This window comes from Lissotriton vulgaris, chromosome 7 (assembly GCF_964263255.1).
Source record: "Lissotriton vulgaris chromosome 7, aLisVul1.2, whole genome shotgun sequence".
In the NCBI taxonomy this organism is placed as follows: domain Eukaryota; kingdom Metazoa; phylum Chordata; class Amphibia; order Caudata; family Salamandridae; genus Lissotriton; species Lissotriton vulgaris.
Window position 1 is genome coordinate 1,333,690,807 of NC_141695.1, and position 19,901 is coordinate 1,333,710,707.

General features: G+C 43.8%; 1 protein-coding gene across 1 annotated transcript in view; it reads right to left on the bottom strand.

Annotated features, from left to right (window-relative positions):
- LOC147703634 (transmembrane protease serine 9-like) overlaps positions 1 to 19,901 on the bottom strand; it is a 153,465-nt gene that overhangs the window by 90,253 nt on the left and 43,311 nt on the right. Inside the window, exon 2 of the mRNA XM_086929529.1 lies at positions 17,044 to 17,206. Within this exon, the coding sequence (XP_086785655.1) occupies positions 17,044 to 17,206 (163 nt within the window). The remainder of the gene's footprint in view (positions 1 to 17,043; positions 17,207 to 19,901) is intronic.

Genomic DNA, 19,901 nt, shown 5'->3' on the forward strand with positions numbered 1-19,901 from the left:
GTTTAGGGTGTGCTATAGAAGGTGGGCGAAGTGAAGTATTCACCCCTACCGGTGTGAAAGTGCTGCACGACGGAAATTAAGTGAGGTATTGCGTAGAGTCTGATGCTGCTAAGGTGTGGTGGTGCGGGACTCGGGATTAAAGCGTGAGACCAAATTGTGTGTCTTATGCTGTGAAGTCATGTGCCGTGGGCGCTGCACTATACCTGTGGAGGTAGTGTCAGCATGTGTTTATACCAACTACTGACTCGTACTGGTCTGAAAGTCCTGGGGTACGTAAAATATGTGAGGTATTGTGGAGAGTCTCAAGGTGCTAAGCTGAGCTGCTGCCGGACTCGGTGATGAAAGCGTGAGACCAGACTGTGTGTCATATACTGTGAAGTTATGCGCTCTGGTCGCTGTGCCACATCTGTCCAAGTAGTGTCAGCATGTAGTTATAGCTACTCGGAGGAACTTTTGTTTCGTATATTGCAGCTTGTGTATGGTTTTTAGGGGGCGTTATAGAGGGAGTGCGAAGGTAAATTTGCGTGTTTCAAATCAATTCGGTATTTGTGAAGTGCTGAGTACTTACTCCTACGGGTCTGATGGCGCTGGGGCAGTTAACTGAGTTGCTGACGGACTCGGGGTAAAGCTGTTGAACTACTGACCCCCTACCGGTCTGAAAGCACGGGGCACGGAAATTAAGTAAGGTATTGCGTAGAGTGTGATGCTGTTAAATTTAGCTGCTGCTGGAGTCAGGGATGGAACCGTGAGCCTAAACTGTGTGTGCTATGCTGTGAAGTCATGTGCTCTGGCCGCTGTGTCACACCTATCCAACTTGTATAAGGGGCTTAGGTGGTGTTGTATAAGAAGTGCGAAGGTAAATCAATACGGTATTTGTAAAGCGCAAACTACTCACCCCTATGGGTGAGTAGAGCCGGGGATCAAAGCGGGAGCTCTGTGCTGAGAAGTGAGATGGTCTGGCTGCTGCGCCCAGCTGTGTGGAGAAAACATTTTGGCGAGGGTCTGGTAGTTGCAGTTATGTGGTCTTAAAATAAGGGACCTAAATTGTAAGATATAGGGTGGCTCTAAAAAGAGACCTTGTGTTCATTAGTTGGAGCTACATATAAGTGCGGATGCACAGCTTCAAGTTATTCAGGAAAACTTGATTTCCCTGATCTGCGAAGTGTACTTCATCACTTCTGTACATATCCACCATATCAAAACGTATGTTGTTGTTGTATAAGGACCCCATTTTGTGGTCTTTGTGGTATGCAGACACAGCTTTGTTCACTTTCTTCTGCGATTTTTCAATCTGAGGACAAAATTGTTTGGACCATTTCCACTTTTGTCTTTGGGATATAATGGAATATACAAAGACAGTTTGATGCAAATGTAACATCAGTTGTCCAAAGTTGTCCTTTATAAGCATTTCCACACCTATCCCAGTCAATGTGCCTAGGTCGTTTTCACCACAGAGCACAATGACGAGGTCAGGGTGTTGGAGATGCAAACAGGTTTTAACCAAAGGCAATAATTGGTGCCACTTCAATCCTGCACAGCATTGTAATGCCTATTTCAGCATGTTGTGGGGTATCCCAACCACACCGGGACACTTGCGTTTGGAGGTGGTGCATGCCACTTTACAACATTGCCAGCTGCGACCCTTGTGGCAGGCTACATCAGAACACAGAGACACACTTACCGCTCTTCCTGCACACGGACATGTGAGAGACACCCCGTTTCCCTTGCCGGATAGGCACACCCCTGCTCTGACCTGTGTACGACAGACCAGCACACGCCTGTTGTACATGCAGGAGGATGCATTAACAGCTACATGTCCAGGGAAACTGCCAACGCGACATAGTGACGTCTGCTGAAGACAGCAGACTGTGATGTTGTAGGGCATGTTGCTTATCATGCTAACACAATAAGCACACGGACAGACTTGCTCAGATGCTGGTTTGGTGGGCGTTGGTGGTCCTGGAGTTGTTGCGATGAGTCTTGTGGCCCTCATGGGTATTCCTGTATCATGCTCATTGACTCTATGGCACCTGTGGGTGTTCTGATGTGTCTCTTCATGCTGCAGGTAGTCGTCCTGTTAAACACTAGTATAAAGCACGGGTAAAATTCTTGGTGGTAACGTGAGTTATCGCAAGAATTAATTTTGCATTGTAGTTGTGAAAGTTGTGATGTCATTTGTTCGTGTGTAGAACAATATACGGACAGGGTAGTGTATCCCGTTAAGATCCAGCATCTGATGCACTATTTGTAATCAATATAAATACAATGAGATGTCTTCATTAATTTTGTATGTACACTGTAAGTGCAGGGACTACCTCAGTGCAATTTAAAATAGGATTTTAGTATTTAGAATAAATCACAAAGGTGCACCTCGTGTCTTTTTGCACGGGAACGGCTACTCTGCATTTCATTATTAGAACTTTAATGAAACTAAAGTTGAGATAAATCTAATACAGCAAACTGGAGAGATTAATAGTATTCCCGCGATAGGTGTTCCAAAATTTAACATCATGGTGGATACCACCAAATAACAGTAAGAAGAACAAGAAAGATTCACACAGCAGTTAAGAAAAAAATAAAAGGTTTATAATTTGTTTTGTCAAACTTTATTTTTTAATAATGTTATATAAACCATAAACTATTCTCAAATTTTATTTTTTTAATCATATATTTATAAAAACTAAAGCAATAAATACAATTTTACAAATATAATAGAAAACAACAAGGTGGAAGATTTCTCTGGGGACCATGGATGCCGACGACAGAGGTTGGAAAATAAAGCACAAAATAAGGATGCGTGTAATGTGCATATGAAGGGACTGAGAGAGAGAAACAGAGAAGGAAAAACAAACCAGAGAGGAAAAGAGAGGGAAGGAAAGAAAGGGAGTGAGAAAGGGAGTAGGGAAAGAGAGATAGATGGAAAGGAATGAAGAGAGTGAGAGAGAGAAGAGAGGGAAGAGTGAGTGTGAGAGATTGTCGCCTCTGCGCATCGAGTAGCAAATAATTACTTGGTGCTATCGGAGTGTGCAGCAGTGGGCGGACTTCATGTTTCTGTCAAAAGCCCGCCGATCTCAGATGTTTTGCAGAGTCCTGAGTCCTGAATGGCAGACACCACATCACATTGTGAGGGCATCTTACAGATGTCGTTGAGCCTTGAATGGCGGAGACCACATTAGCTTCTTCGCGGATCTGATAGATGTCGTTGAGTCGTGTATGGTGGAGACCACGTGAACTTCTGCGTGGTCTGGCATATCTCACAGATGTCGCTGAGTCGTGAGTTGTCAGTGGCGGAGAGTACTTTAGGTTTGGTGCCGCTCAGTTTGTGGAACTCAAGTTAGTGGCATGTGGTAGTAGGCTCCTGATGGCCACATGAGTTTGAGGTGGCAGTAACTCTATGTGTATGAAGTCCACGCCAAGGGGATGGTAGGCTGCTGACGGGCATACAGTTGAGGGTGCGACTAAAGTTATGTGCAAGTTTTGGTGGAGTCTTTATGGTTGAGACCCGTGGAGCGTTCGCAAGCTAGTGAGCACCGGCAATAAAGGATGTGACGTTGTGGAGCTATTATATTTGAGTGGTCTCATGGCATGTGCTACATGTGCCGGATTAGTGTGGTGTGTGTGCAAACCTGTCCTAAGGGAGTGGCCGTGAGATGTTGAGAACTAGACCACTGACCTGTACAACAACTGTGAGTACGCCTGCAACAGGTACCTATGTGGGCCAATGTCGGAACGTAATCGGAGTGGCGTGGCCTACAACAGAACAGGGCAGGGATAGACACAATGACACGGAAGGTTCATAGTACTGCGTCTGTGAGTCAAGCGGACGGACCGCAGCTGTCGGTGTGCGAGCCTGGGTCCAAACAGTTCATAGCTCACACTACATAAGTATTGAAAAACTATTTTGTGATTCAGTCCGTCGGCTGGCATCTGTCTGAAGCATTTGTGAAAACATATTGGTGTTCTTTCTGTCAGTAATACCCCTTTGGACGCTTCCTCTCCCACATTAGTAGGTAACATTCCCTTTTTTCACATAATCAACATACCCCCAACAACCTCTTGGACCCAGAAGTATCTCTGTGTGGTTGAACAAGGAAGAATCTTAGTCATGTATAGATTTACATATAAAAAAATGTATTTAAAGAAAAGAAGAACAAATAAGACTGAAGGGAGTCTGGTGCTGTGGTCCCTGCCACGAAGTTGGGGTCACTGCTGTTCAGGACTCAGGACACAGTTAGATATGTGGGATTTGTTTGTGTTAAATAGGGTTAGTGGTACCAGAAGCATTGAGAGTGTAGGAGCTTGTGATGATGTTTAATGTGGACGGGTCGCACTGGGAGCAATGTGTCTTGCGTACTGGAGTGCATCATGTGGAATCGGGACTGTATTTGAATTGTGAGGACTGCTGATCATAGTGTAGGTCAGAGGTAGCGATGAGGAAGGGTCTACAGCCCTGTGCATACGTTGGTGGCGTCACCGGCCTGCGTAGTGCAGGTTCAGTGGCACCACTTGTCGGCAGACTTGAATCTGAAAATACTCTTCACTAATCGAAGGGAGGGTGGTGGTGTGGTCGTTGACACGAAGTTGGGGTCACTGCTGTTCAGATCACAGGACACAGTTAGACATGTGGGATTTGTTTGTGTTAAATAGGGTTAGTGGTACCAGAAGCATTGAGAGTGTTGGAGCCTGTGATGATGTTTGATGTGGACTGGGAGCAACTTGTCATGCGAACTGGACTAAGTCATCTGCAATTGCCGCTGCATCTGAATTGTGAGCCCTGCTGTCCGTAGTGTAGATAGAGGGCAGTAGTTAGCATAGACATCGAGCAATGCTTTTTGTTACTTCTTGATAAAATCCAAGGACATAGAGTACAATTCTCTCAGCATTTAATAAATCAAGGCTAAATTCAAGTTGTGAACCCTGCTGTCCACAGTGCAGATCGAAGGCAGTAGTTAGCGTAGACATCGAGGAATGCTTTTTGTCACTTCTTCTTCACAAAATTCGGGGACATAGAGTACAGTTCTCGGTGTAATTAATAAATCAAGGCTGAATTCAAGTTGTGAACCCTGCTGTCCACAGTGTAGATCGAACGCAGTAGTGGGTACAGACATAAGTCTGCGGTGTTGTGGCGCTGGGTTCGCAGGGGGCTTGTGTGGAGAAGGCCCGTGGACATGGTGGCAGGCATGTGCCAAGGTGAGGGCCGCAGCTCTGGCAGAGTTGTTGGCCTTCCCACAAGTGAACCAGGCACAGAATGGGATCATTTGGTCTTCTTAACCCATTATAGTCTCTTACACAATTTGGGTCGCTACTAATCTTGAATTGTGAACCGTGTAACCCCAGTGTAGGGAAAAGTCAGCGGTTAGGATGGGCGCACAGCCAATTGGCGTTGAGTTGAGCTGCACAGTTAGTGGCAACTGGAGTACTCGGCCTGTGCGCACACTGCGATCATACGTGGTCTCGGAGGTCTGCACTGGGAGCAATGTCTTAACTTCATAAGGCCACGTGGTGATGATTAATGGTGCAGTGAGTTAGTAGCAGCAGAAGCGCACAGGGTGTGTGCATCCTGCGATGATGCGTGGTCCTGGCGGGCCGCAGTGGGAGCAACGTGTCTTGCAAACTGGACTGCGTCATCTGCAATCGCTACTGCATCTGAATTGTGAGCCCTGCTGTCCGCAGTGTAGATCGAGGGCAGTAGTTAGCATAGACATCGAGCAATGCTTTTTGTTACTTCTTGATAAAATCTGAGAACATAGAGTACAATTCTCTCTGCATTTAATAAATCAAGGCTGAATTCAATACTGTCCATAGTGTAGTTCCAAACCTGAATTCAAGTTGTGAACCCTGCTGTCCGCAGTGCAGATCGAAGGCAGTAGTTAGCATAGACTTCGAGGAATGCTTTTTGTCACTTCTTCGCGAAATTCGAGGACATAGAGTACAGTTCTCTGTGTAATTAATAAATCAAAGCTGAATTCAAGTTGTGAACCCTGCTGTCCACAGTGTAGATCGAACGCAGTAGTCGGTACAGACATAAGTCTACAGTGTTGTGGTGCTGCGTTCGCAGGGGGCTTGTGTGGAGGAGGCCCGCGGTCATGGCGGCAGGCACATGCCAGGGTGAGGGCCGCCGCTCTGGCAGAGCCGTTGGTCTTCCCACAAGTGAACCAGGCACAGATTAGGATCATTTGGTCTTCTTAACCCATTATAGTCTCTTACACAATTTGGGTCGCTACTAATCTTGAATTGTGAACTGTGTAACCCCAGTGTAGGGCGCAGGAAACGATCAGAATGGGCGCACAGCCAAGTGGCGTTGAGTTGAGCTGCACAGTTAGTGGCACCTGGAGTACTCGGCGTGTGCGCACACTGCGATGATACGTGGTCTCGGAGGTCCGCACTGGGAGCAACATCTTGACTGATAAGGCCACGTGGTGATTATTTATGGTGCAGTGAGTTAGTAGCAGCTGAAGCACACATCGTGTGCACATCCTGCGATGATGCATGGTCTCAGTGGGCCGCAGTGGGAGCAACGTGTCTTGCAAACAGGACTGCAAACAGGACTACGTCATCTGCAATCGACACTGCATCTGAATCAAAAATTGTCTAGCATTCGCGCCAAGAATTTTCAGTTCTATTAAGGACACGGAGGCGAGGATTATGCTCCTCTATTCTTTACTGCAAAATCACAGCAGCCAATAAAAACACACAATTAGTTTACATTAACTACACTGCCCATGATGCTTTCTCATAAGCCAAGCCTCCACAGCCCATAAGAGCCGTCTGCACAGTCCCATAATCCTCTTTCTTTGCAGGGAACAAAAGTCCAAGAATAACGTGAACAGTTCCATTACATCCTCCATCGTTGAAGAAAACCAGGAATCCTTTGAACATAAACTCCTGAGAGGGTCAATCTTCTAATCAGACTTCTTATTCGATCCTGAAACAAAGGGAAATGAAAAACCCGTAACCACTGTATAACAAAGTCATGTCACAACATATTCATGGGCGGGTAAGCTTTAGTACAATCTGATAAAGCCGGGTGGGATAATCCTCGCCTCCGTGTCCTTAATAGAATTGAAAATTCTTGGTGCGAATGCTAGTAAATTTTTGATTCTATTACAGGTCCAGAGGCTTCAGATTATGCTAGTTTAACGCTTGACAAAAACCACTGATGTAATATCTCCCACCGGCTTGTAATAAAACATTTTGAATGTTGATTCTGAAGACAAATCAGCACATTGCATGATATCTTGAATGTTAGAACCCAACATATATGATTTTGAGGCCATAATGCCCCTGACCGAATGTGCTCCAAATATTTGGAGGTCAATACCTTCCTCTTGCATGATATATCGAAGCCATCTGGCAATAGTGGCTGCAGTCACTGCTTTAAATGGTTTTTGTAAGGCAATTAATAGCTGCGAACAACCCTGAGGCCTCAATGAACTTGTACATTCCTCATAAACTTTTAAACATTGCACCACACATAATTTATCATTGTCAAGAAAAGCATTGTAGTCAAAATGACGTGAAAGAGTCTTAGTGCGTCCAGTAATAGTAAAACAAACTCCCTCTGGAGTAAATACTCTACCTGTAATGTTGAGGGCTCTTACATCCGAGGAACGCCTACACCCCGAAAGGCAAAACAGCATAGCTGATAAATGTTTCCTAGAAAGGAAACTATTAGCAGGCCAGCGATTGAATAAGGAAATGACTAAGGATACATCCCACAACCCCGTATACTTGGGTGTCGGCGGGTTAGCGACCCGTATGCCTTGAAGAAGCTTGCATACTACCGGATGCATACCCACCGGTTTCCCATCAACCAGGGCATGACCCGCTGAAATGGCCGATCTGAAATTATTGACTGAGCAATAAGCAAGACCCTCCGAAGCTTTATCCGAGAGAAAATTTAACACCTGGGGTAATTGCCCCCACGGGATCCAAATGCCATTCCAGCACCAATCCACCCAGTTTTTCCAGACCGAGGAGTAACGTTTCCGAGTTGAGGGGGCCCAAGCCTGCTTGATGAATTCAGCAGCTTTGTCTGAAACTCCTGACATGTGCCACTGTTGCCGGAAAGCCTCCATGCCATCAGCGTGAGGCGTCTGTCCAGAATCATCGGGTGTTGTTCCTTGAGAGGGCCCATGAGCAACGATGTCGAAGTAGGGAGCATCCTGGGATGGTTGCAACTCCACTCTAGCAGTATTGGAAAGCAAGGTTGAGACAGCCACCATGGTGTCACTAGGACTATCTCTGCCCCTTGTCTGATTACTTGTGTCATCACCCTGGTAATCAAGAGGAATGGGGGAAAAGCGTACTGAAGTGCGCCCGACCAAATCTGAAGGAACGCATCGGTCGCCATTGCCATCGGATCTGGCCTCCAGCTGAAGAATCTGACAAGTGAGCCTGGAGGCGAACAAGTCTATCTGAAATGGGCCCCAAATGCTCTGAATCCACTGAAAGACTTTGGGAAGCAACTTCGAGTCGCTGTAATCCCTGAGATGTCTGGAATTCCAGTCCGCCACTTGATTGGACTGGCCCGGAAGATACTCTGCAATCACTGAGATCTGGTGATTGAGCAATAGTGCCAAAAATCCTTGGCTATCTCGACAAGAAGGGACGACCTCATGCCTCCCAACTTGTTGATATACCTCACCGCCGACACATTGTCCATGCGGAGTAGGATACAACATGATGTCTGCTTCGGGGATAGAGTTCAAATTGCGAATGAACCCGCAAGGAGTTCCAGGAAATTGATGGGTAGTGACAGCTCTTGAGGGGACCATCTATCGTCTGTGGCTGGCGTCGGACTCAATAACTAGCTCTGGCTGCGATCCAAAGATCGCCCTGCCAGTCCATGCATCCACGTGGCCCAGCCACCATTGAAGTTCGGTCCTCACTTCCTGAGTCAACGGAATGGAGTCCGTGTAGGACAAGCCCTTCTGGAGATGCTGTATCTTTAGCCGTTATAGGGCCCGGTAATGAAGAGGGCCTGGAAATATGGCCTGAATCAAGGAGGCCAATATTCCCACGAGCCTGGCAATGGCTCTGAGCGAGACCATCTGTTTGCTGAGTAATGCTAGTATCTCCCTCTTGAGGTCCTTCAACTTTGTCTTGGGTAGACATAACTGCGCTGCCTGTGAATCTATTGTGAAGCAGAGGAAGTCTATCGTGAAGCACCAGGGAGCCGATGAGAGCCCGAAAGGAAGGGCCAAATATTCGTACCACTGATCGTTCCACCGGAATTGTAGGAAGTGCCGGTAAGGAGGAAAGACAGGTATGGAGAGATAAGCGTCTTTGATGTCTAACCTGAATAGCCAATCCCCTTCCTGCAACAGATCTGCTAGTAAATGGATCCCTTTCATCTTTAAGTGATTGTAAGTAAGAAACTGGTTGAAATCCCTCAGGGTCAGAACAAGCCTGTGTCCACTTCCCTTTTTCTGCACTAGAAATATGTTGCTGCAAAAACCGTGAGGTCCTGTGTTGCATGGTTGCATGGTGCTATTGGTTGTTTGTGCAGCAAGTCTGTGATTTCTTTGTCTATAAAACTGCATTTTTGTAGAGAAAAATTGAGTTGTGGGGGCATTTGTTGTTGAAACAGTTGGGAATAAAACTCTAAGTGAAAACCCATGACTGACTGTAACACCCATGCGTCCTGAGTCAGGTTCTGCCAGTTGTGAGGAGAATGCTGTGTACGACCCCCCAAAGGTAGAAGAGTTTGGTCCACCACACTCACCTGAAGGCTGTTGGGCTTGGAAGCCTACTCTATTGCCACCGCTTTGGAATTGACGTCGATTGAACCTGCGACGAGAGGGATAGAAAGTGTCTCCACGCGTCGAATCCCAGTCTCCTCTGCCGCAACCAATGTCGCCTCTTTGGGAACCGTGATTGAAGTTACGGCTTGACGAGCGGCCCTTGCCTCATCCGGACCTGTTAAAAACACCTAGCTGGAACACTCTTTTGATTCCGGACTGCGCCTTGTCAAGCGACGTGAATGTTCGACGTATTTAGACACGTCTTTCACAAATCGATCTCCAAAGAGATTTCCGTCAGCCAAGGGCCCGGGTTCAGCATTAGCAAGCTCGGTGAGATTACTATCCATTCGCATTAAAAGCGCTTTGCGCCTTTCAGCCGAAAGAGCTCAATTGGCATTCCCCAAAAAGCATATTGCCCATTGGGTCCAGCCCGCAAGGATGTCTGGGTCAACAGGAGAAGAAGTGTCCTTGGCCACAAGGGCCATCTCCAGTATTTTTGCCAACGGGCCCACGATGTCTAGTAGCTTGTCCTGACATCTGCGCCAAGCGCGGTCTATGCCCCTCTTCGGTCCTTGGCGAATTTCTCCATAAAGGGGAGATAGCTCACATCAATTTCAGGGGTGTCCGCGACTTTGTCGGGTATGTCCGGACAAGGACATTCCAACCGAAGTCGGTTGCGCACCTCCTTAGAGAAACTGTTCCTGAGATTTTCATGCAGGTAGTCCGAAACTTCAGGAGGTGGAGTCCAGTCCGAAGACCGGGGATGCATAATGTCAGTGGGATCAAAAGTGAATGGTGTATGGGAGGTTCGGATGTTTTCGCTTTTTTCTGCGGAGGAGCTTGCTCCTCAGACGTGTCAGTGTCCGTGCCGGTAGAGGTGGTGTCAGTGTCTACGTGCACCTTTTGTTTACTCTTCGCCTTGACACCTGCATAAGAGTGCTCTCCTGCCGCACTGTTAGGCAGTGTAGACAGTGCTTGCGCATGTGTTCATTGTCACCCTGCGTCTGTACGCTGCGTAGAGGTCGAAGCTTTAGATCTCACTTTTGGCATCTCCTTGCCATAACCATGGCGCTTCGCGAAGCTCTCCAACTGCCTTTTAATAGGTTTGAGAGCACCTGCCAATGCCTGATGAACGGTCTGAGGAACCGTACCCTCAATGGCTTTGTCAACTGAGGATTGGACTGAAGCGTCCAGAGCCTCCAACAGGTGATCTTACATGACAGTCTCAGCCTGCCCGTCATAAGCATCCTCCTCATCATCATTAGGGTATCTAACCCAATTTTCCATGACCCACAAGTTAGGGATCAATAATATATAAATACACACTAGGAGGAGTACGGGGGGTCAGCCCACGTGCACACTTGACCACAAACAGAAATACTCAGTAGAGTTTGAAACCCCCTCAGCAAAGCTGTAGTCAACAAGTCAGTGACCCAAGCCAAATAGTAACAAACAATATAAGGAGCGTGTGCTCACTCCAATTGGCAATGGTTAATACAGCCAATTAGGCGATTCTGTAGCAGAAGAGGGTACTCCGAAGAAATGCGTGTTTGAAATGCCTTGGAAACCGACACCGGTGTGCGTAGCCCAAAGCGCGCCCAAAGAGAGCCCAAATGCGCACTTGGGAAGCGCACGTCGGCCTAAAGCCACTCAGCGCGTGCGCCGTGTGAGGGCGATGAGGGAAGCCCAAGCGGCAGCGCAAGGAGCGCCACAATAGGGGGCAAAAGCCGCCGAGAATTTTTTTGGGCTCAAGTGAAGGTCGGAGAAGTTGCGACTGCCAGGTCAGTGACAGCTCTCTTACATAAGCGACTGTGAGCGGAGTCGCGCGTCAGCAAATGAGATGGAGCACCCAACAAATATACGGGGGAAATCTACCACTCCGAAAGGAAGCAAACAGCCTAGAATTCAATCGCGCATAAGCCGATAGCATACGATCATAAACATACAGTCAAACAAGGCATATTCTTAGTCAAAAATCGATATAGCCACTACCAAGCATATACGATATAAATGGGAAGGTGCTCTTAACTCTTGCTGTGAGCAGCAAAGAAAGAGGATTATGGGACTGTGCAGACAGTTTTTATGGGCTGTGGAGGCGTGGCTTATGAGAAAGCATCATGGGCAATGTAGTTCATGTAAACTAATTGTGTGTTTTTATTGGCTGCTGTGATTTTGCAGTAAAGAATAGAGAAGCATAATCCGAAGCCTCCGGTCCTGTAATAGAATTGTTTGCCCTGCTGTCCGCAGTGTAGATCGAGGGCAGTATTTAGCATAGACATCGAGCAATGCTTTTTGTTACTACTTCTTGATAAAATCCGAGGACATAGAGTACAATTCTCTCTGCATTCAATAAATCAAGGCTGAATTAAATGCTGTCCGTAGTGTAGGTCCAAAGCTGAATTCAAGTTGTGAACCCTGCTGTCCGCAGTGGAGATAGAAGGCAGTAGTTAGCATTGAGATCGAGGAATGCTTTTTGTCACTTCTTCACAAAATTCTAGGAAATAGAGTACAGTTCTCTGTATACTTAATAAACCAAAGCTGAATTCAAGTTGTGAACCCTGCTGTCCGCATAGTTGATCGAAGGCAGTAGTCGGTACAGACATAAGTCTGCGGTGTTGTGGTGCTGGGTTTGCCGGGGGCTTGTGTGGAGGCGGCCCGCGGTCATGGTGGAAGCCACGTGCCAGGGTGAGGACCACTGCTCTGGCAGACTCTTTTGTCTTCGCACAAGTGAACCACACCCAGGGCGTGGCCTATGTATTTATACTCTTACGCTGGAGTTGCGTACATTGGACCAGCCCGCTCCGCTTCCGCTTCAAGGGGGAAGCAACACACAGCTACATGACCGAGATCTTCCCCAGTGTCTGAGGTAATATGATAGCGTCCACTGTGCAGTCCACTACACGTATCAATACTATATCTCCACATGGAGAGGTTTGTGGTTTGTATAGTGAGTTCTCTGCAGTACATCACCGGTACACTTGGGATTGTGTGAATTATTGTTGATGGGCGAGTTGCCTTCTTCACACATAGTTGGTTGCCACATCTCCGAACATTCAGCTTTTGTGCAGTTGAGGGGATATGGTATTTTGGGAAGGTCTGTTGTCCTGTTTTGCGCTGCCTCGGTGGTAGTAGAGGGGAGTGGTCCGGAGGAATGTTCTGATGGTTATGGTGGCGCTGGGTGTTGTGGCTTTGTTGGGTGTCGGAGCTGCATGATTAGTACTTCTATCACGGGTTGGTCTTTAGATGTGAGTGTGAGTTGGGTCTAGTTCACACAGTAGATAGTTGACCTTCTTACACCAGTTAAAGGTTGATTTTAATTTGTCACTGGTAAGTGGGGCTATCGTCTGTTTTTAGGTAGCATTACAGATTTGGCTGGTTTTTGAAAATATGGGGAAGTGGTGTTTTCGTGTTTTTTTGCACAGGAACGCCTAGTTTGTATATCATTAGCGTTAGTTGTGGCTCTGGTTTGTGACGATTTTGTTGGCGGAAGGTATCGATAGAAGAGTGGTAATATTTGCAGTTTTTATCAGGTTGAGAATGAGATTATAATAAAAAAAAAAGAAAAAAAAGATATGCTTAATGAACATTGTAATTATAAATTAGCATTTAAAAAACCTTTGAAATTCACAGAAAAAACCATAGGTTTTACAGACGTTATATTAGGAATTAGCATTTAAAAAAACTTTGAAATTCACCAAAAAAAACCTAGGTTTCAGGGACGTTATAGTTAGTTGGACATTTGACTCATATAAAACCAGAGAAATTCGCCTGTTATAGTTAGTTAAGCTAACTATAAAGTGCGTGCCCGCAATGCACTGGTGATGACGTCACATATTACATCACTCATGACATGGTCAGTGACATCAGTCATGACATCACTGATGACATCTCAAATGACATCACTCATGACATCATCCACGTGATAATCTGATGCACATACTGATGCTCTAATATAAACTTTGATACACACATTCTAAAATGCAGACAAGAATGCCATATACTACATACCACTCATTAATTCCTAGGTCTACACACACATCCAGTCAATTATACTTGTAGCTACTCACCAATACAGGACTATAATATGCACTCATACATCTATACATGCAGTCACACTCTGCCACTCATCCATAGAGTTACTCACACACCTAGACAGTTAAGCAAAGAATTAATCACATACCCATTTACTCATATATACAGTTATACACACCAACTTGTTATTTTTAGACATACCACATCACTTATTTATACAGAAACCAACACATAATTACTGTCTTACACAATCACTGGCAGAAGCAGACACTTATTTATACACGCACTCTTCTAATAAATTGGTCTCACGTATACTCATTTATATACTTCAACACTCACATATATTGCCTTAAAACATATGCAGTTTGTCACAGATATACCACTGAGACATTCATTTACTCAGCAACACACCCATACACACACTAACTCATCCATACAGCCCTTCCCAGATGTACTTTTTAATCAATACAACCACTGAATCACCCACTCAGACATCTATGCACAGACTCATACAGCACCCACCCACACAGACACTCAGGGAGCCATACAGATACTATACTCACACAACAAATCAATAACCTATATAGATACTCATGTAGCTATTCAGCAACCCATGCAGTTGCTTACACACCAACGGAGAGACTATTACAGACTTTCACACAGTTTAGTCACTAACCCATGCATTCAGTAAGACACGTTCAATCACTCACTTATACAGTCAGTCACACACATTCAAAATAATTGCTTTAGGCACTTGTAAATGCATCCATTCTTTAATACACCTTGGTATGTATGTATATATATATATATATATATATATATATATATATATATATATATATATATATATATATATATATATATATATATATATATATATATATATATATATGCACAAATGAGGCTCTCTCACCAAACCAGCGCAGCAGCCGCCACAGCAATGATGGAAAAGAAAAGCCACGCCACTCCAACGTTCGTTATGGGCTGAAAACGATTTATTAAGCGCTCAAGGCCACCAGATCTTACGCGTTTCGGGCGTCCGCCCTTGTTCACAGATCGTTAGTCAGTAAGTTCACAATGGCTTAACTAACCCATGCATTCAGTAAGACACGTTCAATCACTCACTTATACAGTCAGTCACGCACATTCAAAATAATTGCTTTAGGCACTTGTAAATGCATCCATTCTTTAATACACCTTGGTGTGTGTATATATATATATATATATATATATATATATATATATATATATATATATATATATATATATATATATATATATATATATATATTAACCTTTACAGAAACACACATTCACTGGATGATGTCATCTGTGATGTCATCAGTGATGTCACTGACCATGTCATGAGTGATGTAATATGTGACGTCATCACCAGTGCATTGCGGGCGCACGAGTTATAGTTAGCTCAACTAACTATAACAGGCGAATTTCTCTGGTTTTATATGAGTCAAATGTCCAACTAACTATAACGTCTCTAAAACCTATGTTTTTTTTTGTGAATTTCAAAGGTTTTTTAAATGCTAATTCCTAACAATAACGCCTGTACAATCTATGTTTTTTTCGGGGAAAAAAAAAAATATATATATATAGAGAGTTTTGTGGCTCTGTTTCTGGCACACTGCACTCTCTGATGGTGTGAGTTGTGGAGACGGCAGAACCCAGCCGTTATTTAATTTTTGCAAAGTTTTCCTTTCAGAAAGGTTTCCACACGCACTCACGGGTAATCTTGTGTTACAATCTTCGTTTTATTTAGGCAACAGCATTTTTGCGACAAGCCCCACAGCCCAACTACCCAACAAGTCTAAAAATGCTGTTGCGTTAAATAAAACAAAGATCGCAACACAGGATTATCCATGAGTGCATGTTGAATCCTTTCTGAAAGGAAAACTTTGCAAAAAACAAACATATATATATTTTATCAGACCCGCAGCATTTCTTTCTCTGACGCGTTTCGGCTGTACAATCAGCCTTGTTCACAAGTGAGCTGAGTAATAGTGCAGGGTAATGTAGGCCTTAAATCCCATTAGACATGTGACCTTTTAGAAAATACTACTCCCACGTTGCACCTGTAACGTAAATACATTCTGTATAAATACACTGTCAATTTTTTGTTTTGCTTAATAGCATTCAAAATATCAGGTTATCGTGTAATCCAAGTTCACATAATATTCAATGATAAAAAGTCATGCATTAAGGGAAGGCTGCATTTTGTATTTGCTTTCTCGCTCAATGTCCATGCCGCAGGACTCACATCTGTATTATAATGGTCAAACACCAGTTCCTCAGAAATGGCAAGAGGAGACACTTCGCCTCCTGCTCCCTTTCTCACTGCGATGCTCCTTTAATCAGACTTCTTCATAGTGATGCAAAAAGAATGGCTTCTATTAATGCTGCTTGATGTAAATGTTTCCAGAGTCTATGAAAGCAAGCAACTGCAGGCCTGATTCGACTCTTTATACCCTCTGTAAAGAACGTATTTAGGATACATGCATGAGGGATTAGGTTTGTTTTTAGAAGGATTGAGTTAAATAGTTGTACCTCAAAACACCATGTCAGTTAAACTATTCAATTGTTTTAAAGAGTATTCGATTTTGTAAATCACGTTTGAGCTATGATTCACATGTATGTGCTCTGAAGTGGCTTTTTGATCTGCATGTGGCATGTTCTAAATATTCAACAGACAACATGAATACATACATTTTGATATATTAAGCATGCCCTAAACTCTCTATCTCATGACCAACTGTATGATGTAATGTGTTTCTCTATTTTGAAATGTAACTGTTCGCTTAACCTACTTAATACTAATGCATTTTAAGATAATTTAATTGATTTAAAAAAAGACTAACTTTCGAGTCATTGGCGATTCATTTAGTAAAATAATGCTTTACAATTACTGGTTACAATTTGGTTGAACAGAGTGATTCTTACGGATTTTTGTCACATTAGGTCCAGTTGTCTGTAATCCAAATGTAATAGGCTATTGATTTTAAAGAAGTATACAATCTCTACCTCAATTTATTATGTAAAAAGTGCTTATGTGATTAGAGATGCCTCTTAACATAAGTATTTTCATTACAAGCCCTTTAACTCTACTCTCACTTGTCTCCTCCATCTTCCCTAATGATTCTTAGAGCCTCTGACAAGACCTCTTAGCAATATGCCGCATCCCACAAACCTAAAACTCACATAGGACGCTTTTAACATGCCCGCATATACCAGCATTCCATCATTTATCTCTTACCTGGGGAAACAGTGGGCTGCAGTTAGCACCCAACTCTCCGTGATCAAGGAACCCCCACATATGTGCACGCCATCCGTCTGCAGGCTGATCTGCCAAGGCCACTGACCATTGTTAGAATTCTGACCGCCCACAATGCGGTCCGAGATGGTCGGGGATCCACAAGCTGGAAGGCGGAACAGAGAGAGAGAGCGTAAAGACCGTAGGCACAGACATCAAAGAGGTGCTCATGGGCAATTTGTTTCAAAAGCAGGGGGACCCAAGGGCTACTTTTCCGACTCAATGTCTCCAGCACCAACTCAATTACTCCTCACTTGCAGGATCTGCACCTTAATCAAGTACTAACTGAGACTCTACTTGAAGGTATCCTCCTTACAACCTTATGAATAAGTCAAATTGAGGAGTACTTAAAAGATAGAATAGTAAAGAACACCCTCTTGTTGTAGCAGTATAAAGTGGATAGGTGGTGTTCGGAATGAGGGAATGTCGAAATGCTTAATGTTACCTAAATTCTTGGGGCTTGATTCACACAGATAAACTTACAATTTCATGTAAGTTTACTCTAGCTGTAATAACTTTACTACTTTTTGCTAATCATAAACTATAAGTGTAATTTTACTACTAGTAAAATTGGTAGTAGTAAAGTAATAACTTTGTGAATCAGGACTATAAGCCTTAAGAATATCAATGCTGGTCCATAGGCCTAATTCACAAATGAACACTTACACATCGTGGTAAGCTTACTAATGTTTTGGTATTCACAAACTAAGGATGTCATTTTACTACTAGACATTTTGCCAGTAGTAAAATTACACTAGTAGATTTTTAGTAGTAAACTTACACAAAATTGTAAGTTTACCTTTGCGAATCAGGCCCGTGATGTGCAGCTTGTGACATGAAATGTCAGATTTACTCCAATGAGATCAGGGCCGGACTGGGAACGCAAACCAGCCCTGGCAATTACGTCGGGCCGGGTAAGTGTGGGTGCTCATGGAAAACACTGCTACTGCACTTTAGTTCTTTTGTAACAGGGGTCCGATATTGCAGCACTGCTGCAAAACTGGCCCTTAGTAAGAAAAACGGCCCCTACCGGTCCAAAACCGGCCGCCACCCTTCCGGCCAGTCTGGTCCTGATTGTGATTGTTACATCATTGCCATTGCGTTGAACATCTTATTGTCTCTACCTAAAATGATCTATATTGATGGATTTTTGTAGGCCGCTTGATCTGTTAGAGCAGGCCACTGAGATGTCTGGTGCATCTCAGCGATGATCAGAACAAAATTTATTTTTGGGTTCTTCTTCAGGAGTCATCAAAGAAAATTCAATATGTTTCAAACATGACTAAGATGCATCAGGCATCTCAGTGACAATATCAGTTAATATGATTCTCAGGTTGTAAAACTAGAACAGCAACAATATTTGCTGTGATGTTTTCAGACATAAGTACGTTTATATATTCAAGTCTGATCTATGTAGACTATTGGTTAGGCAAGTAATAGAAAAATTATTTATAGCGACTTGCCTGAAAATCTATAAGACAGTCTCATGAACAAGTTACAATGCAAAGGCCTCGAGTCCTGCCACAGTGAGCAAGCTTTTGGTCTTGTACTCATTCACTGCCATAGAAAAGGATAAACAAAACTGGCCTTTGAGGTCCCACTCTCCTGCTCTAATCTTACACATGAGAAATACAGCTGTCATCAGAAATGTATCATACCTTAATACATTGGTGCCACAGTGGTGCACATGCATCACATTTAAGCAAATCATTACACTACACTAGACAAATATTTATAGAGGGATTGAGGCAACACAATCCCACACTTAATTGCCCAATAGGTTGGGCAAGTTATTAGCTTCTATGTGCTGCACCAAACCCGGAGTACAACCCCTCTCTACTCCAATTTGAAAGCAACTTTCAAAGCAACATTTATCCATAGTGGTTCAGCACTCACTAAATTGTAAACAATAAGTCCAATAATGAGAGTTCAGCATAAGTTCCCTAATGATTTGGGCTGACGGCATATCAGGAAGTATAATGCATAGCATAAATCACTGCATGGACAAAAGTCTCTCTGTTCATTTATTCTTTCTTCATTTTTCTTTGTCAGACAAAGTCATTGCAAAATGTTTACAGAGCCAACGAGTTTCGTCCTACATGGACTTCTTCAGGGCTCCAATGTACATGCAAAAATATCTCTTTACGAATTGGGGATGAAATCTGTGAATTTTCCAGTATTAATTCTTCTAAGAAGTATGGAAATGCTCGTTTGTGTGCTCCAATTACAGAATGTGTGTGTCAGGCCTTGCATTACACTACACTAATTCACTTTTGTAAGCCTTAGTTTGGACTCCACAGAATATGTGCCCTCGAGAATGAGAGTTTATCTATTTGTGAACATGAAGCTACCCCTCTCTATGCATTTGCCTCACACACCGAAAATACAGCTACCGCAATGAAACTATGCAAAGTGTGCAAATAGAGCATCAAAAGGGCATTGCTAAAAATCTAAAAGACAAATCATAATAAACTACTCTTGGAGATTATTAATATTCAAACAAAATAACATTGAGTATCTTGGAGCTGCATTGTAAATTTAGTAAATATTTCAGAAATCCCCAGTTATATTTCAGAGTCGTTGTTATTGATTAATGTTCCCAGCCAACTACAGACCGATTAGCCTGATAGATGTAGCACAGAAGCTGTTCGGCAGGGTTCTCCTGAATAGGCTTCAGGAATGGATTGAGGAGGTGGGCGCCCTCAGTCCATATCAGGCAGGCTTTAGGAAAGGGGTATCGACTGTGGACCAGGTCTTTAGACTGAATTTGATCTACTGGAGGACAGTGAGGTTTGAGGGCG